This window comes from Arachis ipaensis, chromosome B3 (assembly GCF_059453495.1).
Source record: "Arachis ipaensis isolate K30076 ecotype BB chromosome B3, ASM5945349v1, whole genome shotgun sequence".
Taxonomy (NCBI): domain Eukaryota; kingdom Viridiplantae; phylum Streptophyta; class Magnoliopsida; order Fabales; family Fabaceae; genus Arachis; species Arachis ipaensis.
In genome coordinates, this window is record NC_142438.1 from 57217243 (window position 1) to 57244590 (window position 27348).

General features: G+C 35.8%; 2 protein-coding genes and 1 long non-coding RNA gene across 4 annotated transcripts; all 3 read right to left on the minus strand.

Moving 5' to 3' along the window:
* Positions 1-3393: 3393 nt before the first annotated feature.
* LOC148570735 (uncharacterized) lies at positions 3394-13160 on the minus strand. Of its 2 annotated transcripts, XM_088507834.1 has the most exons (5): positions 12992-13160; positions 12846-12900; positions 12629-12757; positions 9336-10465; positions 3394-3734 (listed from the first exon to the last, which is right to left on the minus strand). In XM_088507834.1, the coding sequence occupies exons 4-5, from the start codon at positions 10456-10458 to the stop codon at positions 3709-3711; spliced, it is 1149 nt and encodes a 382-aa protein (XP_088363960.1). In that variant the 5' UTR covers positions 10459-10465; positions 12629-12757; positions 12846-12900; positions 12992-13160; the 3' UTR covers positions 3394-3708. The 2 variants fall into 2 exon arrangements, 1 of the variants encoding a protein (XP_088363960.1); XR_015907123.1 differs by lacking the exons at positions 3394-3734; positions 9336-10465 and adding an exon at positions 10906-11200.
* Positions 5172-5654, minus strand: LOC148570736 (uncharacterized). The gene is made up of 3 exons (XR_015907124.1): positions 5526-5654; positions 5380-5434; positions 5172-5291 (listed from the first exon to the last, which is right to left on the minus strand). It is a non-coding gene; the product is annotated as an uncharacterized LOC148570736 (long non-coding RNA).
* A 2790-nt stretch (positions 13161-15950) lies between the features above and the next one.
* Positions 15951-17031, minus strand: LOC148570737 (uncharacterized). Its single transcript, XM_088508420.1, has 2 exons — positions 16930-17031; positions 15951-16331 (listed from the first exon to the last, which is right to left on the minus strand). Exons 1-2 carry the CDS (start codon positions 17029-17031, stop codon positions 15951-15953), a joined length of 483 nt encoding a protein of 160 aa, XP_088364546.1.
* Between the last annotated feature and the right edge of the window lie 10317 nt (positions 17032-27348).

Here is a 27348-nt window from a genome sequence, read left to right on the forward strand (position 1 = left end):
GTAAAGAAGTTTGTAGCTTGTGGCATAGACGACTTGGTCATATTAGTGAAAAAGGACTTACTTATTTAGCTCGAAAGGATGCTCTTTCTGGTTTGAAGAATGCAGAGTTGGAGAAATATTCTCATTGCATGGCTGGCAAACAAAGAAGATTATCCTTCAAGAAGTATCAACCTTCAAGAAAATCATACTTCTTGGAATTGGTGCACTCTGATATTTGTGGTCCTTTGAATGTATGGTCTTTTAGCGGAGCTATTTACTTTATTACTTTTATTGATGATCATTCAAGAAAGCTTTGGACTTATGCTTTGAAAACAAAGAACCAAGCTTTGGAAAAGTTTAAACAATTCCAAGCTTTGGTTGAGAGGCAAACAGGTAAAAAGCTTAAATGTATTCGCACTGATAATGGTGGTGAGTATTGTGGACCATTCGATGAGTATTGCAAGCAGTAAGGTATTAGGCATGAAAAGACACCCCCTAAAACACCTCAGTTGAATGGTTTGGCAGAAAGAATGAATAGAACATTGATTGAAAAAGTTAGGTGTATGCTTACTGAAGCTAAGCTACCTAAAGTCTTTTGGGGTGAAGCACTACTTACAGCAGCTCATGTGATTAATCTGAGTCCTACAATTACTTTGGACAATGATGTTCCAGATCATATTTGGTCGGGCAAAGATGTCTCGTATGGTCACTTGAGAGTCTTTGGATGCGAAGTATTTGTTCATGTTCCAAAGGATGAGAGGTCCAAGTTGGATATGAAGACAAGGCAGTGCATTTTTATTGAATATGGTCAAGATGAGTTTGGTTATAGGCTTTATGATCCAGTTGAAAGAAGCTTGTAAGAAGCCGTGATGTAGAGTTTATTGAAGACCAGACCATTGAAGACATTGATAAGGCAGAGAAGAGTCAATCACAACAGAGCAGTGACTTGACTGATGTAGATCCAGTTCAGCCGCCTCCTTCGTCAGAACTAGCAGAGAATCAAGATCAGGAGCATATGCAGCAAAATGAGCCTTTGGTTCCTAATGACTAGGAGATGGGAGATCCGAGTGATGCTCCAGTTGATGCTGATGCTGATAATCAACCTGAGCTACTTGAAGATCCACCAAGTTTCCATCCTAGGAGGTCTACTAGAGAGCGACGACCTTCAACGAGGTATCCGTCTAATGAGTATGTAACATTTACTGATGGATATATGACCTCGACTGATGGAGCAAAACTTGAATGTTATGAGGAAGTTATGGAAGGTGACGACAATAAGAAATGGTTTGATGCAATACAAGATAAAATAAAATCCTTGTATGATAATCAAACATTTGAGCTTGTGAAGTTGCCAAAAGGAAAGAAAGCTTTGCAAAACAGGTGGTTTTATAGGTTGAAGCATGGAGAAAATTCTCAGTGTCCAAGGTACAAGGCTAGATTGGTAGTCAAGGGCTACAGGCAGAAAAAGGGAGTTGACTACAATGAAATCTTTTCACCGGTTATGAGAAGATCTTCTATTAGGACTATTTTGAGTTTGGCTGCAAGTCTTGATTTAGAGATAGAGCAGATGGATGTGAAAACTGCTTTCCTTCATGGCGATCTTAAGGATGAAATTTACATGGAACAACCTAAAGGTTTCATGGTAAAAGGCAAAGAGGATCATGTTTGCAAATTGAAGAAGAGCTTATATGGCTTGAAGCAAGCTCCAAGACAATGGTACAAGAAGTTCGAGTTTGTTATGGCAGAACAAGGCTACAAGAAGACTACTTCTGATCATTGTATATTTGTTAAGCAGTTTGCTAGTAATGATTTTATTATCCTTTTGATATATGTTGATGACATGCTTATTGTTGGTCAGAATGCTTCTAGGATTGATATGTTGAAGAAGCAACTTGCAATGTCATTTGCAATGAAGGACCTTGGGCCAGCAAAAGAGATTCTTGGTATAAGAATCAAGCGTGATAGAAAGGAGAAGAAACTTTGGTTGTCACAGGAGAAATACATAGAGACAATGTTGCACAGGTTTCAAATAGAGAAAGCAAAGGTCGTTAGTACTCCTCTTGCTACACACTTCAAATTGAGTTGCAAGCAAAGTCCATCAAGTGATGAAGAGAAGAAAGACATGGAAAAAAAGTTCCATATGCATCAGTCGTGAGTAGTTTAATATATGCTATGGTGTGCACAAGACCGGATATAGCTCATGTTGTTGGTTGTGTTAGCCGTTTTGTTTCAAACCTAGGAAGAGAGCATTAGAATGCTGTAAAATGGATAATCAGATATCTTTGTGGTACTTCTAACATGAAGTTGTATTATGGAAGTGATAAGCCTATTCTAGTTGGTTACACTGACTCAGACATTGCAGGAGATATTGACTCTAGAAGGTCCATTTTAGGCTTCTTGATTAACTTTGCGGGTGGAGCTGTGTCTTGGCAATCTAGATTGCAAAAATGTGTTGCTTTGTCTACTACCGAGGCCGAGTTTATTGCCATTACCGAAGCTTGCAAGGAGATGCTTTGGATGAAGAAATTCTTGAAGGAACTCGGGTTTACTCAAGAGAGGTATGTGTTGTTTTGTGATAGTCAAAGTGCTATACATCCTGGTAAAAACTCTACTTTTTATTCTCGATCCAAATATATTGATGTGAGGTATCATTGGATACGTGATGTTTTGGATGCTGAGTTATTGGAACTTGAAAAGATTCATACTGATGAGAATGGTTTTGATATGATGACCAAGGCATTACCAAGATGGAAGTTTGAAGTTTGTTGCTGCTTAATCGCCGGATTGGCGGTTACCTCCACATAGTCGTGAGGGGGAGATTTGTTGGGTTTTTGGGCTCCCTTCCTATGTGGAGAAAAATTCCAAATGCTAGTATCCAAGCCCATGAATAGTTGAAGTGGCTGAGGTGAGTTAGGGTTGAGAGAGAGAGAGGTCATTTTGCAAGAGAACACCAAACACTAGAGAGAAAAGATGAAAGAAAGTTATTTTCGCACATACACAAAGCTGTCTCTGTAAATTGGTCGCTGCACATTCGTTAACCGTTGGATCGAGCTCAAATTTGGACAGCGTGTTCTACACATTTGGTTCTTTGATTTCACCATCGGATCTTTAATTTGATGTCTGTAGCTAGAGATATTGGCTACACACAGTAGCTCTATTTTTGTGCCATTTTCATCTTCTTGTTCTTGTTTTGAAAGTTTTGAAGCTTGGGTTGTTTGGCTTGTTGTATGTGTAACACCCTACCACACAAAGCTTTACGCTTAAGTCGTAAAACAGAGGTGATGTGGTATTACGATCTCTAAAATAAAATAAGTACATATAATAGCAGAAGAGTTATAATATGCTAGGAGCCTTGAAGGATAGGGAAAATAAAAATCGCGAGATAAAAGCGCAACGCTCAAGGAACGAGTTAACTTGCATGCTAAGAAAACTGTAACTGTCAAACATAAGATAACAGAAGTAGGAATAGAGTGCCAAAGATACAAAATAACAAGCTCCTAACTCAGCCTGCGAAGTCAAGACTGGCCGGAGAATATTTACACATATATACATACATATCCAAAACCCAAAAGTACATACACACAATCCTGCCTCTCCATAAACCTCTAAGAGGATCAAAAAGGACAAGTTATGCGGAGAGAAAGCTAAGTACATATATATACATCACTGTACAACAAAACTATACAACAACACTATCCAGTAACCCCTCCGCTTTAAGAGTCCAGACGCCTAACGAGATGGCTCCCGACCTGCATCTGAAAAACAACAACATAGTATGGAATGAGAACCGGAGGTTCTCAGTATGGTAAAGGTGCCACACACATAATATATAAGGTCCTGGGAATGCCAGAGGCAATCCTAGAACGCCGACACTCAGATTGTAGAGCTTAAAGTATTAAACAGAAACCATAAAAGGTGGTTTACTAAGGATATTTAAACCTAACTTAACTTAACCTTAAATCTAAATCCCATTCTGCCATTCCTCCATACCTCCGACTCCATCATGCATTTTCACAGACAACTAAACAGACAAAGGCGAGCACAAGAAGGTTACAAGTACTGCAGATAACAAATATACATTTAACATGGCAAGTACATTTAGGCACACCCAGTTAATACACAAGCAAGTAATTCAAGTAATATGCATATGATGCATGCCTGTCCTATGGCTGATGAGGCTCATCTGTCGGTTATCCAGCCAACCCGACAAGTCTGAATTGTCCTTAGACTGTCCCCCGACGTGCATCCCCAAGAGTCTATGCATAGATTTTTCTCAAATAATCAATATTGCTCAATGGGGGTAACATTCCCGGGAATTTATATAGTGCCCGGTCACACTTACGTCGTAGGGTCAACAGAGTATCGAGTTTTCAACCTGGTACACGTGGTGGCAAGCCACGGCACTTAATCCAGGGAATCTCGTATCTCAGATTATTCAAATTCATAAGCCATATAAATAATTCAATTATAATTCCTCAACATCCACATCATTCTCAATTGCATCTCATTCATCATCATACATTAAACATATTCAATCCTTATCCTTCATTATCACACCTCCCATTCCGTCCATCAATAGTTTCAATTCAAAACATAATTCATTCTTTTCTAAGAATCAAACTTCAAACTTAAAACATACTCACTTTCTTAATAACTCAAAATCAAACCATATAACATTTAAATCTAAATCTCTTTTAAATAATCATCTAAACAAAATCTCTAATTTTTTATAAAATTTCGGCAGCATCTCCTCTAAAACTCGGACTTTGCCACCCTTTTCGGGTCCAAACCTGCTTTCTTTTCAATTCAACATACCCTTCCTCATCATCATAACAGTCACCACAATAAATCTACTTCAGATTTACAATTATATTCATACAATATTCAAATCCAACAACCAAAATTCAACTAAGGATCATAATTCACTAACCCTAGGCTTCTAACACATAATATCTCAAATCAATAATTCACCAAATCATTAGCACTAGACCAACCATGTTCATCAACAATAACATTCACCATCCAAGATTAATAACTAATTATCCAATAAACTTCAACCAAATATATTCATCAACAAATTACTAAACATTAAACATACACCTGCATTCCAACTTATCCTATGGCCGTCTAGCCTAAGTTTTCACAGAACATTATATATTAAATGCAAGAAACCTAAACCATACCTTAGCCGATTTCCACGTAACGACCAAAGCTATTTATTCAAAACCAAGACAGCCCCTCAAAACTCAACTAATCCGCTTCCTCCAAGTTCCAGTATTCACAATTTCAAGCTCCAATTATTTATTTTCAACCTAATACACATTCATAATACATATATACCCAATTTAATACTCAAAGCTCAAATTTAATGAAATTAAAATAGAATTATCATATCCTCACCTTACCCAAGCTTCACATAAGCAAGAGTGAACGTTTCTCTCAAGCTAATTGGATCCTAAAACATCAGAAATCAAAGAAATTCAATATTCCCACTTAAAATTCGAAAATTGGGGGAAGATGAAGCTGAAAGTGAAATAGCAAGTTACCTATGAAATTGTTCCGGTAGAAATGTAGAGCTCGACGCGGTGAACGCGTGGCCGCAAACGGTGCGGCGATTGGAGCTCGGACGGAGAAGTTACGGGGATCGGAAGTTAACGTAACAATTTTGACGTTCTTCCTTTCTTCTCCCTGATGCTCTTCGACGCTGCCAAAAATGGGGAGAAGAAGAACGTGGGTTCACTTAAAGGGCTGGTCCGGTTGGGCCCGGTTTGGGCCCGGTTCAACCGGTTCGGCCCGTTCGGTCTAATTTTGGACCGATTTCTTCGAAATTGGTGTCAAAATTCTCGTTTCAATGAGCTCTATCCTAATTTAATATAATATTCACATTTCTAATCTTCCTTATTAAAAATTAATTTATTGACTAATTATCTACTAATTTAACTGGGGTTTACATCCTACCCACCTAATAAAGAATTTTGCCCTCAAAATTCAAATCTAGTTACCTGAAAAGAGATGTGGATAGTCCTTTCGCATATCTAATTCGAGCTCCCAGGTATGTTCCTCGATACCAGCTCGACTCCAAGCCACTTTTACCAATGATACTTCCTTTCCGCGTAATCGTTTAATATTAGTATCATCAATTCTCACTGGAATCACTGAAAGTGTTAGATCTTCTCTCACTTGGATTGGTTCTGGTTCTAGAATATGACTTGCGTCAGGAGTATACTTCCGAAGCTGTGATACATGAAATACATCGTGCAAATTCGAAAGGTACGGCGGTAAGGCAATTCTATAAGCCACTGGTCCAATTCTCTTCAGAATCTCAAACGGTCCAATATAACGAGGATTCAGTTTCTTGGTCTTAATAGCTCTTCCCACTCCAGTGGTTGGTGTAACTTTCAGAAAGACATATTCTCCTTCTTCGAATTCCAAAGGCTTTCGCCTCTGATCAGCATAGCTCTTCTGGCGGCTCTGGGCTATAAGCATTCGACTACGAATCTTCTTTATCTGTTCAGTCGTTTCGGCTATCATCTCAGGCCCTAATAAACTCTTTTCTCCAGTTTCATACCAACACAACGGAGACTGACATTTTCTGCCATACAGAGCCTCATATGGAGCCATTCCGATGCTCGCATGATAGCTATTATTATAAGCAAACTCTACTAATGGCATATACCGGTCCCAGCTTACCGGCTGGTCCAAAACACAAGCCCTTAGCATATCCTCTAAGGTCTGAATAGTTCTTTCTGACTGACCATCTGTCTGAGGGTGATACGCAGTACTCAAGCTTAATTGAGTCCCAAATGCACGCTGAAAAGCTCCCCAGAACCTTGATGTAAAACGGGGATCTCTATCAGATATAATAGTAGAGGGCACACTATGTAATCTGACAATCTCTTTGATATACATTCGAGCCAATTCCTCCATTGTGCAACTTATTCGGATAGGAAGAAAGTGAGCTGATTTCGTCAATCGATCTACAACCACCCAAATAGCGTCATAACCTGATCGGGTTCTAGGCAACCCTATCACAAAATCCATTGCGATACTCTCCAATTTCCATTGTGGAATCTCTAAAGGCTGAAGGGTCCCTGATGGTCTCTGATGCTCAATCTTAACCTTCTGACACGTTAAACATTTAGATACATGCAATGCCACATCATTCTTCATACCTGGCCACCAGAACATCGCTTTCAGATCCTGATACATTTTAGTGCTCCCTGGGTGAATTGAAAACCCGCTCTTGTGAGCTTCCTTCAAGATACTTTGTCGTAGGTCTCCAACATCAGGCACAATAATCCGGTTCTTGAACCTCCATAAACCATCATGACCTTCTGACATTCTCCACTGTTTTCCCTGTTCAACTGCTGGTAATACCTTACGTAACGCTTCACTATCTTGATGAGCCTTCAGAAGTTCTAATTTAAAATCACTTGAAATCTGTAACTGACTCAAACATAAAATTCCAGATTCTTCTCTAACTCCCAAATTCAAACCTTGAAATGCCTTCAGTAACTCTTCTTCCCGTAGCATCATCCAAGCTGCATATAAAGACTTCCGACTCAAAGCGTCCGCCACAACGTTCGCTTTTCCTGGATGATAATTCAATTCAAAATCATAATCTTTCAGAAGCTCCATCCACCTCCTCTGACGCATATTCAACTCTTTCTGCTCAAAAAGATACTTCAAACTCTTATGGTCTGAGAAAACATGAAACTTAACGCCATAGAGGTAGTGCCTCCAAATCTTTAAAGCAAACACAACAGCAGCAAGTTCTAAATCATGTGTCGGGTAGTTCATCTCATGCGGCCTTAACTGCCGTGAGGCGTATGCTACAACATTCTGGTGCTGCATCAAAACACACCCTAACCCTTTCAAAGATGCATCACAATACACTTCAAACGGTTCACTTGGTTCAGGTAATACCAATACAGGTGCAGTAGTCAACCTGTGCTTCAATGCCTGGAAACTCTCTTCACATTCCGGAGTCCAGATAAAAGGTGTATCCTTCCTAGTCAACTTAGTTAAAGGTAAGGCGAGCTGTGAAAATCCCTTAATGAATCTGCGATAATACCCTGCCAAACCTAAGAAACTCCTGATCTCTGTCACTGAAGTTGGTCGCTCCCAATTCATCACTGCTTCCACCTTAGCAGGATCCACAACTATCCCCTGCTTACTCACCACGTGGCCGAGAAACTTCACTTCACTCTTCCAGAACTCACATTTAGATAACTTAGCATATAACTTCCTATCTCTCAGAATTTGAAGCACAATCCGCAAGTGATCAGCATGTTCCTCTTCAGTCTTAGAATAAACAAGAATGTCATCAATGAAGACAATAACAAACTTGTCCAGATACGGTCGAAAAATTCTGTTCATATAATCCATAAATACTGCCGGGGCATTAGTTAACCCAAAAGACATCACTGTATACTCATAATGACCATAACGGGTCCTGAAAGCAGTTTTCGGAATATCCTCGTCTCTAACCCTTATCTGATGATATCCGGATCGCAGGTCAATCTTAGAAAACACACTGGCACCCTGTAGCTGATCCATTAGATCATCGATTATAGGCAACGGATATTTATTCTTCACAGTGATCTTATTCAATTGCCGATAATCGACACACAGCCGCATACTCCCATCCTTCTTCTTTACAAGTAACACTGGCGCTCCCCACGGAGAAACACTTGGTCGGATAAAATGCTTACCCAACAGATCTTCCAGCTGAGCTTTCAGTTCAGCCATTTCTAAAGGCGACATCCTATAAGGAGTAATTGAAATTGGACCGGATCCAGGTACCAACTCAATTGCAAATTCAACCTCTCGGTTAGGTGGGAATTCATTAATATCATCCGGAAACACATCTGGAAATTCACATACAACCGGAATTTGCTCTAAACTCTGATCATCACCTGAGACTCCCGCAGTTAATAACATAATACCCTGACATTCAGTTCCAGAACAGTTTACTATCATAGAATTCAAATAGTAACTATTCACCACAACTGGTGCTTCTGACCCTTCCGGCATAAACTGTACTGACTTTTCAGAACAATCAAGTAAAACATGATTCTTGGATAACCAATCCAATCCCAAAATGAGATCAAGACCAGTCATAGGCAAACAAATCAAATCATGCACAAATTCACGTTGTTGCACTCGAAAAGGAACTTGTGGACATTCTATCCTAGTCACCATAGCTTCATGAGTAGCATTATATACTTTTAAATCATAACCTAAAACCACCATTCTCAATCCTAATTCATTGGCCTTTTCAAATGCAATAAATGAATGAGACGCTCCTGAATCAAATAAAGCATTTAAGATTTTACCAGCCATTTCACAATTACCTCTAATCAGTGTCTCAGATCCCTCAGCACCAATGGTAGAAGTGGTGTATACTCTCCCCGGCTGCTGCACCCTACCAGTCTCATACTTCTTCTCAGGGCAATTACTGGCTATATGCCCGGGCTGTCCACAGGAATAGCACACTCCAAGTCCTAATCTACACGGAACTCCAGGATGATATTTTCCACACTTCTGACAATTCAGATCCTGCTGTGGCTGCTTCCCAAACCTTTTTCCTTGATTAGCAGTAATATTCGGCCTTCTATAATTACCCTGACCCTGAGTCTGCTGCGGGACAAAGCCTCCACGCTTGAAATTCCTACCTCTCGGAGCAAAGTTCCTCCCTGAAGGCCTCTGAAAAGGCATCCTCAAACTCCCTTTCTCTGCTGCCGCCTTCCTCACACAATCCTCAGCCACCCTACTCTTATTCACTAATTCAGAAAACACCCTGATCTCCATTGGGGCAACGAAGCTCAGAATATCGCTCCGAAGACCTCCCTCATATTTAATACACTTCCATTCAGCAAAATCTTCAGGCGCACCTTGACAGATACGAGAAAAGCGACATAACTCCTCAAATTTACTGGTATACTCAGCAACAGTCATTTGTCCCTGCTTTAACTGCATTAATTCAAGTTCCTTGGCATTTCTAGCTGAATTAGGAAAGTATTTCTTATAGAACTCTGTCCGGAAAACCTCCCAAGGAATCGCAGCACCATCAGGCTGCAGGATACGTCGTGTTCCCTGCCACCAATACTGAGCTTCACCTTGCAACTGATAAGTTCCAAATTCAACCCATTGCTCTTCAGGAACCTGTTGTGCCTGTAATGCCCTTTCCATAGCCTGAATCCAATTATCTGCATCAGTGGGATTTGAGGTTCCCCTAAAAGTCGGAGGGCGAACTTTCAGAAATGTAGCAAGTGTCATAGGACCGTCCTCATCATTATTGTTCCCATGATTACCCTGATTTATCTGATTACCCAGTGCCTCAGCTGTTGCCTGCATAGCTGCAGCCATATTTCCCAAGGCAGCCATAAAGTCTACTGGATCAGTCCCTGTGGGTACAGGAGTAACGGTGCCTGTCCTACCTCTACCTCGCCCGCGACCGCGTCCGCGAGTCGACATCTGGTCCCTATACACACCAAACAAGTGATATTAAGTTGATCAGTCTCAATATCGCAGGTCTAATGCTTTAAGTTCCAAATGCATGCTCACAAACGTTTATGCCATATATATCAATCAGATATCCTAATAGCACATAAACACATATACAGAGAATGCACAGAAGTACAATCAGTCCGTCTTTCAGGCTCTATAGGAACGAACTGCTCTGATACCATAATGTAACACCCTACCACACAAAGCTTTACGCTTAAGTCGTAAAACAGAGGTGATGTGGTATTACGACCTCTAAAATAAAATAAGTACATATAATAGCAGAAGAGTTATAATATGCTAGGAGCCTTGAAGGATAGGGAAAATAAAAATCGCGAGATAAAAGCGCAACGCTCAAGGAACGAGTTAACTTGCATGCTAAGAAAACTGTAACTGTCAAACATAAGATAACAGAAGTAGGAATAGAGTGCCAAAGATACAAAATAACAAGCTCCTAACTCAGCCTGCGAAGTCAAGACTGGCCGGAGAATATTTACACATATATACATACATATCCAAAACCCAAAAGTACATACACACAATCCTGCCTCTCCATAAACCTCTAAGAGGATCAAAAAGGACAAGTTATGCGGAGAGAAAGCTAAGTACATATATATACATCACTGTACAACAAAACTATACAACAACACTATCCAGTAACCCCTCCGCTTTAAGAGTCCAGACGCCTAACGAGATGGCTCCCGACCTGCATCTGAAAAACAACAACATAGTATGGAATGAGAACCGGAGGTTCTCAGTATGGTAAAGGTGCCACACACATAATATATAAGGTCCTGGGAATGCCAGAGGCAATCCTAGAACGCCGACACTCAGATTGTAGAGCTTAAAGTATTAAACAGAAACCATAAAAGGTGGTTTACTAAGGATATTTAAACCTAACTTAACTTAACCTTAAATCTAAATCCCATTCTGCCATTCCTCCATACCTCCGACTCCATCATGCATTTTCACAGACAACTAAACAGACAAAGGCGAGCACAAGAAGGTTACAAGTACTGCAGATAACAAATATACATTTAACATGGCAAGTACATTTAGGCACACCCAGTTAATACACAAGCAAGTAATTCAAGTAATATGCATATGATGCATGCCTGTCCTATGGCTGATGAGGCTCATCTGTCGGTTATCCAGCCAACCCGACAAGTCTGAATTGTCCTTAGACTGTCCCCCGACGTGCATCCCCAAGAGTCTATGCATAGATTTTTCTCAAATAATCAATATTGCTCAATGGGGGTAACATTCCCGGGAATTTATATAGTGCCCGGTCACACTTACGTCGTAGGGTCAACAGAGTATCGAGTTTTCAACCTGGTACACGTGGTGGCAAGCCACGGCACTTAATCCAGGGAATCTCGTATCTCAGATTATTCAAATTCATAAGCCATATAAATAATTCAATTATAATTCCTCAACATCCACATCATTCTCAATTGCATCTCATTCATCATCATACATTAAACATATTCAATCCTTATCCTTCATTATCACACCTCCCATTCCGTCCATCAATAGTTTCAATTCAAAACATAATTCATTCTTTTCTAAGAATCAAACTTCAAACTTAAAACATACTCACTTTCTTAATAACTCAAAATCAAACCATATAACATTTAAATCTAAATCTCTTTTAAATAATCATCTAAACAAAATCTCTAATTTTTTATAAAATTTCGGCAGCATCTCCTCTAAAACTCGGACTTTGCCACCCTTTTCGGGTCCAAACCTGCTTTCTTTTCAATTCAACATACCCTTCCTCATCATCATAACAGTCACCACAATAAATCTACTTCAGATTTACAATTATATTCATACAATATTCAAATCCAACAACCAAAATTCAACTAAGGATCATAATTCACTAACCCTAGGCTTCTAACACATAATATCTCAAATCAATAATTCACCAAATCATTAGCACTAGACCAACCATGTTCATCAACAATAACATTCACCATCCAAGATTAATAACTAATTATCCAATAAACTTCAACCAAATATATTCATCAACAAATTACTAAACATTAAACATACACCTGCATTCCAACTTATCCTATGGCCGTCTAGCCTAAGTTTTCACAGAACATTATATATTAAATGCAAGAAACCTAAACCATACCTTAGCCGATTTCCACGTAACGACCAAAGCTATTTATTCAAAACCAAGACAGCCCCTCAAAACTCAACTAATCCGCTTCCTCCAAGTTCCAGTATTCACAATTTCAAGCTCCAATTATTTATTTTCAACCTAATACACATTCATAATACATATATACCCAATTTAATACTCAAAGCTCAAATTTAATGAAATTAAAATAGAATTATCATATCCTCACCTTACCCAAGCTTCACATAAGCAAGAGTGAACGTTTCTCTCAAGCTAATTGGATCCTAAAACATCAGAAATCAAAGAAATTCAATATTCCCACTTAAAATTCGAAAATTGGGGGAAGATGAAGCTGAAAGTGAAATAGCAAGTTACCTATGAAATTGTTCCGGTAGAAATGTAGAGCTCGACGCGGTGAACGCGTGGCCGCAAACGGTGCGGCGATTGGAGCTCGGACGGAGAAGTTACGGGGATCGGAAGTTAACGTAACAATTTTGACGTTCTTCCTTTCTTCTCCCTGATGCTCTTCGACGCTGCCAAAAATGGGGAGAAGAAGAACGTGGGTTCACTTAAAGGGCTGGTCCGGTTGGGCCCGGTTTGGGCCCGGTTCAACCGGTTCGGCCCGTTCGGTCTAATTTTGGACCGATTTCTTCGAAATTGGTGTCAAAATTCTCGTTTCGATGAGCTCTATCCTAATTTAATATAATATTCACATTTCTAATCTTCCTTATTAAAAATTAATTTATTGACTAATTATCTACTAATTTAACTGGGGTTTACAGTATGTACGTTTTGTGCAGTAATTTGTGACTCTCTTGTACCCTATTTTTCATCATAGTGAAGCTATTTTCTGGTCTTGGTGACTCGTGGTTTTTACTTCTCTCATTGAAAAGGTTTTCCACGTTAAAAATCTTGGTGTGTTAACTTGTCTCTAATTTCTGATTTATGTGATTTTTCACTGCTATTAGGTATTATTGTGCTGGTGTTAATACTTGTTGTGAGTGGATATTGTTGCTCATCTAATTCTTACAAATAGGAAATTATGTATTTTATTTCTATCAAAGGTATCTTCGTACATGATTATACGAATTTTGTAAGATAAATTAAGAACTGTCGTATTGGTCTAATTATAAGAGTAATATTTAAAAACTTAAAAAAATTATAAATATAGCTAAATTATTTATATAAGATATGTATTAAAAATTAATCAACGTAATAGTTAATGATAGTAAAAAACTAAAGATTTTACTATTTTTAAGTTATATTAAAAACTTTTATTAATGAAGTTAAATTAAATATACATCATTTTATTAATATTTATTTTAAGTTTAATTATTTTGATAGTCTCTATAATTTTACTAAATTTTTAATTAAGTTCTTATACTTTAATTTTTTTTTAATTAGGTCCTTATACTATTTTTAATTTTATAATTAGTTTATTTTCATATCGAAAACGTTAAAATTAACAAAATATTTCTCCCAAAACATATACGGTCAAAAATCTAGCTAGATTTTTAATTATGAATATTTTCAATTTGCAAAGAAATATTCAGTCAACTCTAATATTTTTTACATTAGAAATGACCTAATTATAAAATTAAAATCAGTATAAGAACTTAATTAAAAAATAAAAAATATAAAAACTTAATTAAAATTTTAGTAAAATTATAGAAACCAACAGAGTAATTAAATTTTTATTTTTTTATTGTTTTAAATCTAATCATAATTTGCTCCACTTTGTCTTAGTAGACTTATGAGTTAGAATTTTAAAATTAAGAAAGATAAAAATTTTAAAACTTTGTAGTCAATTTTTTTTCTAACTTTAATGAATGAAATTTTTGAGTTTTTTTTTTTAAATTTTAGTGTAAATAGAAGAGATAAAATGATTTTCTTAATTATTATCAAAAAATCAAATTGAGATAGAATAATTTTCTTTCTTTGATTTTTATCTTATCCTCAGTTCCGTCAAATATTGTTTGATATTAAATTTCAAGTATTAGCTTAATCTCTTTTTGTTTATATTTTTTTCTTTTTATACCCTCAAAAAATTACTACATCTTCTCCATTCTTGCGTCATATCTTTCCGTCTTTTTGTTCTTCACTTATATCTTTCCATTTTTATTTTTCAATTTGAAAAAAAAAAAAAAAAAAAAAAAGCGTCTAAGCATCAAAGCGTCTTGTGCAAGTTTTGGTGTTCTTTTGAATTCAAAACAAAAATGAAAAAAAACAACAACAGTAGCGCCTACGTTCTTGTTGTGTTCTTTCTAATTTTTTTTTTGGTTATATACACACTTACACACCCATTTACTCACACACACTAAAAGTGTATTTAGTTAAAGGATTAATTTTTATGTCTAAGAATATTATTATTAGAAATATAATTTTTTAAAATAGTATTACCAAAAGTATATAGTTTTTTTATATTTAGTTTGTAAAAGTAAAATCCATAAAATATTAATAATATATCTAAAAATATTTTAGTTTTTATTTGATTCATATTTAGTATATTTAAAGATAATGAATATTTTGTCAAAAATGTCTTTATAATTTTTAATTAGAATATTAATGATTAAATTTAGTAAATATATATAATAAAATATAAATATAATAAAATAAAATATTTTTAATTAAATTTTTTAGATTCTAATTTTTTAAATAAATATAAATATAATAAAATATTTATTTTATTTTATTTTTAAATTTTTTAAAATATTTTTAATATTGAATGTGTTTAATTAAAATTATTATTGATTTTACTTTTTTTAAATTTATTAAAATATTCCTAATATTAAATATGTTTAATATGTTAAAATTACTTTTACTCATTCAAATTAAAAGGTTAATAACTAAACTTGATAAATACATGAAAAAACTTAAATATAAATATATTTCAAGATAAATTCAATATAATTATTTTTAGATAAAAATATTTATTTTTATTTTCAAAAATATCTCCAATATCAAATTTTTTAATTTTCTTAAAAAATTAAATATAAAATTAATCGATTATTATTATTTTTTTATATTCAAATTTTTTGTGAATTTACAAAAATATCTCTACTAATAAATTTACTATAATATTCCTAATAACAAATGTTTAATTAAAATTAATATTATCATAATTAAATTTTCTAAAATATCTCTAATAACAAATATCACAATTAAATTAACACAAAATACTTATCTAAATTTCCAAAAATCCCATAATCTATAATTTGTCTCATAATTCATAATTGAATTTGTACAAAACAAATCTGAACATCTAAACACATGTATTAAACACTTAAAAATCGACAATCTAATATAATCTATAAAAATTCAAAAATAGCAAGATTTAAATCAATTTCTTTAAAAATGGCAAAAGTTCCCCCGGTTGAAGTTGCAACAGCATGTCAATTAGACTATTGTCCCTTATAATGCTAAGGCCAACCTTCATTCTATCTTCAACGTTCAAATCAGGAACATCCCTCAACAGTGCCATTAACTTCATTCTGCGCTCAACTCCTTCTTTCTCATGCTTAAAACAAGAAAACATATCAACTAAAATGGCTGTGTGTTTTTGATAAGCACCTTTCATATCTCTAATTGATTCTGCTACTATGTCAATCACTTCCTCATTTTTGCTCCCTCTTTTTCTTTTATTCCTTTCTATAGATGAAAAACTAGGAGCAGCAAAAGCACCAGGAGCAGCAGGAACACCAGGAGTTGGAGACTCCTAAAATTGAAAGCAACACCGATGAGTGTGTCGCAAAAAAAAAAAAGAAAAAAAGAAAGAAAAAAAGAAGAAAGCTCGAGATGATGAAACTATAAACTTGAAGAAGATTATTCAATATTGGTAGAAATGAAGAACAAGTAGTCTAACTGATTATACATGCTCTACACTTGTATATACAAGCATTACCTCTGTCTTGGCGAGCAAGATTAACAACACTAACTAACTAAACAGAACCTAATAGAATATTAACTACCCTGATTCTAATTCTATTTGAATAATTATATTCATATCCTTTTCTTCTTTGTTATTATACTTCACAGAAATGAAGATCAATATTGCTATCTAAATGCTCAATATGATCGGAATAGTTAAGGCTAGTCACAGTCACAGTCATAGGTTAAAGTAAATGTAAGCGAGTAATATATGAATAAGTGAATCAAGAATTAAGAAAATAGTAACTATTGAACTAATGAAGAATAAAAAAAATAGTAACTATTGAACTAATGAAGAATCACTCCAAAATCCAAGAAAGTACACAGCAGTAGGGTCAACAATAAGTGAATTTATGTATATGAATTAGAGTCAATTGCTTATGTACTTGAGAATCAGCTTCATATTTCATTTTGGTCTCTTCCAAATTTATTTGGGTGTTTTCATTCACTTGCCGATCACTCAAGGTTGCTTCGCGCTCAACCTCCATTGTAGCAACTGCTTAAGTTACATTTTCTGCATTGCCTCCTTGAGCCCTATCTCTACCAAATGCTATTCCCAACACTTCAAAATATGGAAATGGTTTATTGTAGAGGCCATTAGCATTAGAATGGGACTGAAATTAAAAGAAAAATAAATAAGCAATAAATATTAAAAAGCTAAGATAAATAAATTTGTATTAAAAAAGTTGTTTATAATTTACACTCTTTCATTTATTGAAAATTTGTCGCTCCACCACAATCATTTTATCTTTGTCGTTCCAACCAAATCCACTCCCAGTCGTGCCCATCATCTCAACTATTGCAAAATATTGTCTTTTTAGCAATTTCACCCTTGATTCAATGTGTGGATTATCCTAAACATAGCATAACAATTTAGAATTATTACTACTAAGACTAAATTCAATAAACTGAATTTTGATTAGGGATGTCAATGGGACAGGGCGGGGGCGGGGGATGCCTCCCTGCTCTCCATCTCCACCCCCAGATTTACTCTCCGTCTCTGTCCCCGTTCCCTGCCGTGGGAGAATATTGCTTCACATCCCCATTTTCCACAGGGCCCCATTCCCTGCGAGGACCCTATTCCCTAACTATCTGATAGTTCTAACTAATTATTAATTTCCATATGAATAGAGGTGTAAGCATTCATTCTATACAAAAACAACAATATTTTATACAAAAAGTCTAAACGACAAGATGGTGACTTCTTTCGAAATGACGCAGTGGGGAAACGCAACGGCGAGCCAGAGGATAGAGAAGTGGACAAGGTGGGAGACACGGCAACAGAGAGAAGAATGGACACGACGATAGAGTTACGGAAAGGAACGCTGCAAATAGAGAGCACGACGCGGTAAGGATCATGGCACGGTGAGGTGTGACGATGCGGTGAGAATGGAGAGTGGCGAGAGGGTGGCTGCAAAAAGGTTGGATATAGTATGGACAGCGTTAGGAATTTCTGAATTGAAGAAAGGTTATGCAAATGAGGATTAAGAGTTTTAGGGCTAAAAAATATATATGAGAAATAAACTATTAAGGACAATTCAATAAATTTATGAATTTCGAGGCTCGGGTCCCCGCACCTTCCTCGGGGAATTTTGTCCCCCGTCCCCATCTCCACGAAAAAAATTTTTCACAGTCGGATCCCCATTCGGGACCGTCTCCGCAGGGATCCTCGCATCTCGGGGAGTTTTGCCATCCCTAATTTTGATACAATGGCACCATAATTCATCTAAAAAGACATTCTTCTATTGTAAATGAACAAACTATAAATGATTTACCTAATAAATAGATTCAGATTATCTAATTAACAAACTATACAATTATAACACAACTATACAATTATAAATAAAGAAAACAAGTATTATGTAAAAAAACTGTACCTTAAGATCACATCCAGGGATCTTTTCATGAAACATTTTTTTCTAATGTTTTACATAACTAGATTTAAATGTGCCATTATCACACATTTAAGTAGTTGCAAGCTCCACTAAACATTCAACTAGTTTTGCATCTTCGTGTGGTGTCCATTGACACTTAGTTTGTTTTGAATTAGATCGAGAATTCTCTTCCATTCTCTATAGATTAATAAGTAGAAAATAACACAAATGAGACAATTTCCATAAGCAAATTAGTAAGCAAGTAACAAGATATATTCAACAAATTTCATTTACAGATTAATAATTGAAAACTCAAAGGAAGTAGGTGCATAGATCAAAGGAGTCTGAAGCAGAATCAGTGAAGGACTTTATTAAATAATTTATATAGTTTGTATGAGAACAGGTATGCAAAATGTAGCCATTCACAATTATATAGATATGCAATTCACGTTTGAAGTATAATTAATCAACAGATTATGATTTTTGTATGATAAATAAATTTTAGGAAGGTTCTTCCTGTCATTAAACCACAAATAATAATAAAATTCTAGTGAGTAATCTCCAATGCCCTGATATATTTCCTGCATAAAATTTATTGAAAGAAATTATAATTGAAGATGGAGATAAAGCATATATCAAGTTTCAATCCTCAATTAAATGCTTTTTTAAAGTAGTGACAACTACTTTTTACTACTTAAAAATAACTTTTTGCTACTTAAAAATGGAATCAAATAAAATATTAAAGGATAAAACTAAAATAAAATTGAAACGAAACAAAATATAGAATATGGAGATAAAATCAAACGATCCTCAAGCATTGTGTCACCCCTCACCCCTCAAGGTAAAACTGAAAGTTTAGTATCCATAATTTAAGAACTCATCGCAAAGACATCTAAAGAATTATGACAGCAAATGATATTTAATTAAAATTTAACTTCTACTCTATTTTAAAACATTTTAGTTTATCAAATATTGAAAAGACAGTTATTGACTGTAGTCCGTAGAATCCTCATGAGACCCATATTCAGTTGGAAAAATAAAATTCATAAGCGTACACATAAGTGTTTTGAAAACCAAATTCTCAGTCTCAGTACAGTTTTGCATATACTAAAATGAGCATAGGAACACTTGCAATACCAAAATAGCGAAAAAGCTCAAAGGCAATTATTTTGTCACAAGTCCAACCATAAAAACACTCTCAATTCTACCTTGAAAAGCAAAAGAACAAGATTGAAAAAGATTGAAAAACACTCCCAATTATTTTATATGAAATGTGTAACAAAAGAATTAAGAATACTATAATCAATGAGGTCAGAATTAAAACTGAAATCACATTCCAATTCCAAATAAGTTAAAAAAATGTAAGATAACAATTCCAATTCCAAACAAATTAAAAACTGAAATCACATTTTAATTCCAAATACATACATAAGATTAACAGCTATATTTTATAACCTCAGCATTCAACCTTTGATTAACAGCAATTTAGACTTGCATCTAACATAACTACATATTCTATTAAGTATCACAAACTAATCAACAATAAGATTAACAGCAAATGAATCAACTGTTTGGTAATTTTTCAAACCTAGCACAAACCCTCATGCCAATAAATTATAGCACAAATAGAGTTCAGAAAAAATAAATAACAAATAAAAAATAAAAATGCAAACATAAATAATGTCAAACCACAAGTTCTAACAGAAAGCCATACAGCGCTAACAATTTAAATTTGTTATTGTATTGCATTTCAACAACAGATTAAGTTAATAATATTTCAAACCTAGAACAAACCTGTGCTTGAAAAAGATGAATAAGAACAGAAATATGCAAGGAGGGAGAGAGGCGAGGGAGACAATACGAACACAAAGCACAACACGAATAGACGCGGAGGCGAGAGCTGCGCGAGCAATCGAACTCAGACGGAGGAGAGAGGCCACACGTGACCACACAACGCGAAGGATCCGAATAGAGTCACGATGATGGTGGCGAAAATGCAGTGGCGGTGAACCGAGGTGAGCTGTGATGATGAACACGAACGCGAACGATTTCCTTATAGAATAAGGAGTGCGGTGGTCATGCAAATCGAAATCGGTGGCGAGAAAGTGCCGACACCAATAGAGCCTCCATGAATTTGAAGAAAAAACTCGCCAGGGATTGATTTTCATGGAGGAGGGGCTCTCTGCTAGGGCTTCGTTTTTTTTTATTAAATGTATTGGGAAAACTCTTAAAAGAAGGGTTTCAGTTAAATTAACAAGGGTATTTTGGTCTTTTTACTTTGTTATACACATTTCATTCCCATTGGAATTAAAGATAACAAAGGGAGAGATGGGAATGAAATTGGTGGGATTTTGATTCCAGGTAATAAAATATATCTAGGAATAATTTTTTAAACCTTGAACCAAACATGGGAATAAGATATTCCCATCTCAAAATTCTAGGGAATACACTTGTATTCCCTCCAACCACACATACCCTAAAGGTTCTTTTCTACCACAATCCACTATAGTTGGGAATCGAACTTTAGGTGTGGCTATTATGAGGCAAACATGTTTGCCACTCGGGCAATGCCTCAGCCACCATTTTTGTTGTGTTCTTTGTCATCTTGTGAATTCTTTTCTGAATGTATGGAAGGTGAATTGATGATTAAATGATTATGAATTACTTGGAATAATAATGAAAATAAACTTGAATTTGACTATAATATGCCTCTGGGTAAGAGGTGAGATTGCCGGGTAAGATGCAGTAGTGTTAAGATGCAAGGGTTAAGAGTTCGAAACTCCGGGTAAGATGCAAGGGTGGATTTCTGTCGCCGCTTGCTCCGGGTTGAGAACTATAACACCACCTGTGATAAGAAAATAAGACACAAGGATAGATAAAGGGGTTTTTTCCTACTAGACCTCTAAGATACCTGTTCTTAGCAACCTAGGTCACTGGAAAGGATTTCCTACTAGACCTTCAAAGAACTTTGTCCTTGACAACCTAGATCAGAGGGATGAAAATTGAATCACTCAATCTTCTCCATGCAACAAGCGAAGCAAATCACTCACCTCACTTAATCACACTAAAAAAACGTGCATAATTCACTAAGGAAATTTTATTCATCAAAAGTTATCAAAATTGTCTCACCAGAAGGTATTTAAATAGACCCCAAACAAACTAGCTAAAAGATAAGATAAGATAACTAATTTAAATCAGATTTGATCTTATTGGATTAGATCAGATTTGATTTAAATTTTAAAATTCTAAAGATATGATAACTAATTCAAATCAGATTTGATCTTATTGGATTAGATTTGATTTAAATTTTAAAATCCTAAAAATACTACTAAGCAAATTATAACTAAATCAAATCTTCTAACAAACTCTAACAGAAAAATAAATTAAAATAAAAGCCTAATAAATTTGAAATAAATAATAAATTATGCCTCCCACTGAATTTGAAAAGCATTATTGGGCTTTTTGCTGTCCTGACTTAGCCTATTGGGCCTTATGAGTTGTCGCCCTTTCAGCACCACTGTTTTTGAGACGAACTCTTGGTCTTCTAGATGTCCAAGACCGGCATGGTATGATTCTTCTAGTATTCAGATATTTGAATGTGACGAGATTACCATTCTGTCCCTTAACTCTAAGATGACGAAAATGCCCTCCTGACCACGTATCATTCTCTCCCTCTTCAAAAAGATTCGTCCTCGAATCTTGAATGAGATGCTCTTCGTCCCTCCAAGAAATCCAAACCCAATCTCTGGGTTTAAATACCATGGTTTGATGACTCTCCTCTACCCACTGAATTGTGGCTATGTCCTTTGTTAGTTCAATCTTTCCAACCATACGTTCACCATCTTGTCCAAGGTGTGCAATTTGTCTTCCTTTCTTTTCATCCATTTTAATGCCTCTATAATTGATCAGTGAATCTACAAAGCTTGGGAAAGTTGATATAAAAATACTAGGAATTTCATGGTTAGATGTATGAGAAACTAAGGACTCATCTGTGGATTTCAATGAGACTAATGCACTCTTGTCTAAGCTAGAACTTTCTAGATCTCTCTCACAAGTGTGTTTATTGTACTCAGTGTTTTTTTTTGCTCATTGACTCCTCTCGCTCACTATTCTCATCTTTTCTATCAAAACTCTCACTTTCAATCAAACATGGATTCTTTTCACTCAAACACTCATTCTCTTTCTCAATTTTTTTTCTCATATTTTTCAAATTGCTCACATCCCCAGGACCCAGTTGAGAAATTCTGCACTGTTGAATCTTCCAAGGACACATCACTCTCTAAAGCATACTCAACAAATTCTTCCATCTCTGGCTTTGAAGAAGAATGAAAGATAGGCGTATAAGAATTCCTCTTGTTATGGCGATCTATCATTTGTTGCACTTGCTCCCAGTCAATGGCCAATTTGACCAAATTGTCCATGGTCGTGTAACGATAACGTTGGACTTCATCTGCAAGTTCTTCACGCAATCCAAACAAAAATCGGTCCTTAAGAACCTCAGGACTCCTTTTAATATTAGCCATGTCCATCAAATATAGAAACTCCTTATGGTACTCCATCACTGATTGTGAGCCTTGTTATAACGTAAAAAATTTGCCAAAAAATGTATTGTGGTATGATGATGGCACAAACTGCCTCCTCATGATTTTCTTCATCTTCTTCCAGCTGCTAATTGGGTGCTTTCCGTACCGTCTTCAAGATCTTCCTAATTCAGTCCACTATATACAGGCAGCATTGGAAAAATTGGCTTGTACCAGTTGAACCTTCTTTTTTTCCAAAAGGATGCAATTTGCAAAAATCGATTCTACCTTCCTTTCCCATCTGAAATACGCTTCAGGATCATTCCTCCCTTTGAATGCAGGGATTTGAAACTGAGAACTCTTTTTCGCATATGAGCTTCCTTCATCATCACTATCGTAATACTCAATCATTTTTTTATTTTTTTTCCAGAAACTGACTTAAAGATGGAATAATTGCAAAAACAAAATTAAAAAAAAAGAATTTTTTTCGTTTTTTTTTAACGTGAATTTACAGAAATTAAAGAGAAAAAAAAAGAGACTAAACAATACCCATGAAACGTGTAGATAAATAAGAATTTACCTACGACCTGTAAACTGATACTAGATGATAAGAAAATAAGACACAAGAATAGATAAAGGGGTTTTTTTCCTACTAGACCTCTAAGATACATGTTCTTAGCAACCTAGGTCACCGGAAAGGATTCCCTACTAGACCTTCAAAGAACTTTGTCCTTGACAACCTAGATCAGCGGAATGAAAATTGAATCACTCAATCTTCTCCATGCAACAAGTGAAGCAAATCACTCACCTCACTTAATCACACTAAAAAAATATGCATAAAGCACTAAGGAAATTTTATTCATCAAAAGTTATCAAAATTGTCTCACCAGAAGGTGTTTAAATAGACCCCAAACAAACTAGCTAAAAGATAAGATAAAATAACTAATTTAAATCAGATTTGATCTTATTGGATTAGATCAGATTTGATTTAAATTTTAAAATCCTAAAGATATGATAACTAATTTAAATCAGATTTGATCTTATTGGATTAGATCAAATTTGATTTAAATTTTAAAATCCTAAAAATACTACTAAGCAAATTATAACTAAATCAAATCTTCTAACAAACTCTAACAGAAAAATAAATTAAAATAAAAGACTAATAAATTCGAAATAAATAATAAATTATGCCTCCCACTGAATTTGAAAAGCATTATTGGGCTTCTTGCTGTCCTGACTTAGCCTATTGGGCCTTATGAGTTGTCGCCCTTTCAGCACCACTGTTTTTGAGACGAACTCTTGGTCTTCTAGATGTCCAAGACCGGCATGGTATGATTCTTCTGGTATTCAGATCTTTGAATGTGCGAGATTACCATTCTGTCCCTTAACTCTAAGATGACGAAAATGCCCTCCTGACCACGTATCAACCTGGGTAAGAGGCAGGGTGAAGTTGTCCCCTGCTCCGGGTACGTGGGTAAGATGCAAGGGTCGCGGTGTTATCCCACTTGCTCCGTATTTTGTGTTTTGTTTAGGGTTAGCTACTGAACATGTCGGGTTTGGCTTTATAACCGACAGATGAGACTCATCAGGCTTAAGACAGGCATACATCATATGCATATGTTTACTTTGGTTGTTTGTAGGGGTGCACATGACCCGACCCGGCTCGAAGGCCCGGCCTGGTCCCGAACACTTTAGGGGCTAATTTGGTGTGATTTCATCGGGTTTAGGGCCGGATAAGGGTCTCAAAAATAGACCCAGTCATTATTTCGGGTCGGGTCTGGGTCATAGCTCGGGTCATCCGAAGTCGGCCCGGTGGCCCGGTCATCATACACAATTAATATTTTGTGTTATTAGTGATGGATCATGACTATTCTTATGTGGAATTTAAGTATTGTAAACCTTAATATTTTGTGTTATTAGTCATTATAAGACTATAAGTTAATGTTTTATGTTTAGAATGCATAAGACTTTAGACTAATGCATAATATTGTGTTATTTGTATTGATTTAAATATTTGGTATTATTAGACAATATTAGTATTGATTGTGGTTATGCTTTAGTATTGATTGTGGTTATGCTTTAATTTTGAAGAAGGGTTGGTTCTTGTTATATTTTTCTAAGTGAATTTTACCATGTTAAATAATGGTTAGAGTCTTGAAAATTTGGATATTTTTACATGCTAGCTTACAAGAAGGTATCAACGTAATGTAATGTTAACGGCCCAGTTTTCACCCGGTATAATTGTGGCCCGAAAGTGTATTGGTTTCATCGGGTCTAGGACCGGGTTCGGGTCTAATAAATAGACCTGGTGTATATTTCGGGCCGGGTCTGGGTCACATCAAACCCGACTTCACCCGACCCATGTGCACCCCTACTTGTTTGTGCATTAATTGGGAGTGCCTATGTGAATTAGTATGTCTAATTGTTATACTTGCTACCTACATTACTTGTACTCTAATTGAGTTTGCCATTGTCTGTTTGTTTGTCTATGTGATTCCACTGGAGTTTGGAGGACTAGAGGAAGGTGAAGGATTAAGGGTTTTAGTTAGAGTTTAGTTAAGTTTAGGAGACTTAGAGAACCACCCCTGTTTATGGTTTCCGTTCTAAATCTTTATGTTTTATAATCTGAGTGTTGGAGTTCTAGGATTGCCTCTGGCTTTCCCGGGACCTTATATCTTATTTATGTGGGCATCGTTACCATGTTGAGAACCTCTAGTTCTCACCCATACATATTTTGTGGTTTTCAGATGCATGACATGAGACACCTCGCTGAGGTATACTGGGATCTTCAGACAGCGAAGATCGTTTGTGCTTTTGGGACTTTATTTGGTTTTGATGTATATATGTAGATATTTATTATCTCCACTATATGTATATTATGCTTTATCCCTCTTAGAGGTTGGCTTTGAGAAACAGGTTCTTAAAACAGTATTTTGGGTATTTTGGTTCCTGGTGTATATATGTATATATGTATATATGTATATATGCTCTGGCTGGTTTCAACTTCGCGAGCCGGGTCAGAAGCTTTGGTATCTATATCTTTGAAATTCTTTTCCTATGTATATATGTATATGTCACTTTGCACTATTCTCATCTAGTTTACGTTTATCGATTACGCGAGTGATGCGCTTTTTTGTTTAATGCTATTTGTTGATCTTTCCTTCAAAAGACTCCTAGATAAAACCCTTTTTCACCTATATTATATATGATTTTATTTTTAGAGGTCGTAATACCTCGTCGCCTCAGTTTTATGATTATAGCATAAGACTCTGTATAGTAGGGTGTTACAGGATATGGTTATGGTGCATCTCTATAGTGAGGAAGGAATATGAAACTACGAAACCAGCAAAATGAGATCATTTTAATTCTGCTAGTAGCGCTGGAAGGTAATTATGTGGTACTAGGAGATTTTAATGCTATAGTAGACTATCATGAAAAGGAGGGTGGCAAGATAAAACTGATTTTGTCTATTGATAACTTCAATATTTTTATCAATTTGGGTGGAATGGCAGATTTGAATTTTGAAGGAAGAAAATTCACTTGAAGTAACACTCGGTCTTGAGAGGGCTTGATTTAGGAGAATTCAGATAGATATCTAGCCAGAACAAGTTGGTTAAAAACATACCCGACAACAGGGATTATTCATCTGAATGATCTAGGTTTTGATCATAAACCACTACTCTTGATTATATATTCAGAGCAGAAAAAAGTGAAGAGGCGCTTCAGGTTTCAGGAGAAATAGTGTGAGGATAAAGAAATGAACCTGATATTTAAAAATAGGTGGAATGGTTTGTTGGCTCTCCAATGATCTAGCTCTTTACAAAGCTAAACTGGTGCATGCATCATTGAGTGAAATGGCAAAGGAGTAAAAGTAGTAAGTTTTTGTTGCAAATCCAAGACCTTAAACAAAAAATTGAGGAGGAAAAAAAATAAAGGTAGTAACAAACACAATTCAAGTTATGAGGATGGAGGAGGGGTTAGCGGAGGCTTATTTGAAAGAAGAGAGGTATTGGCCAGAAAAAACAAGAGTGTAGTGGCTCAAATTGGGTGACCAAAATACCAATCTCTTTTTTTGCAAAGACTTAAATTAGAAATAGGCATAACCGGATCCAGAAATTTGAAGATAAAGATGGAATGGTGTACCCGATCTAGAGAGAATAGACCAGATTGTCTAGAATTTTTTCGAGTCTCTCTTTGATTTGGTTGATGCAGCTAATCCTACAGTTTTTATATCTACCATAAGAAAAAAGGTCACTAGTCAAGACAATTGGAGGCTTACGAGACCAGTAAGTACATCAGAAATCAAGAGAGTTGTATTTTCAATAAATTCTTTTTCAGCTTTGGGAAAAGATGATTTTGCTACTAAATTTTTCCAATTTCTCTGAAGCACTATTAAATTAAGCATGATATA

Coding starts and splice junctions, on each gene's coding strand:
- LOC148570735 (XM_088507834.1), bottom strand. CDS start 10,458: ATGTCGACTCGCGGACGCGGTCGCGGGCGAGGTAGAGGTAGGACAGGC. Junction 3,735..9,335: donor ATCTGAGACACTGATTAGAG/GTAATTGTGAAA, acceptor GTTGTTTTTCAG/ATGCAGGTCGGGAGCCATCT.
- LOC148570737 (XM_088508420.1), bottom strand. CDS start 17,031: ATGGAGGTTGAGCGCGAAGCAACCTTGAGTGATCGGCAAGTGAATGAA. Junction 16,332..16,929: donor AATATGAAGCTGATTCTCAA/GTACATAAGCAA, acceptor TTTCAATTTTAG/GAGTCTCCAACTCCTGGTGT.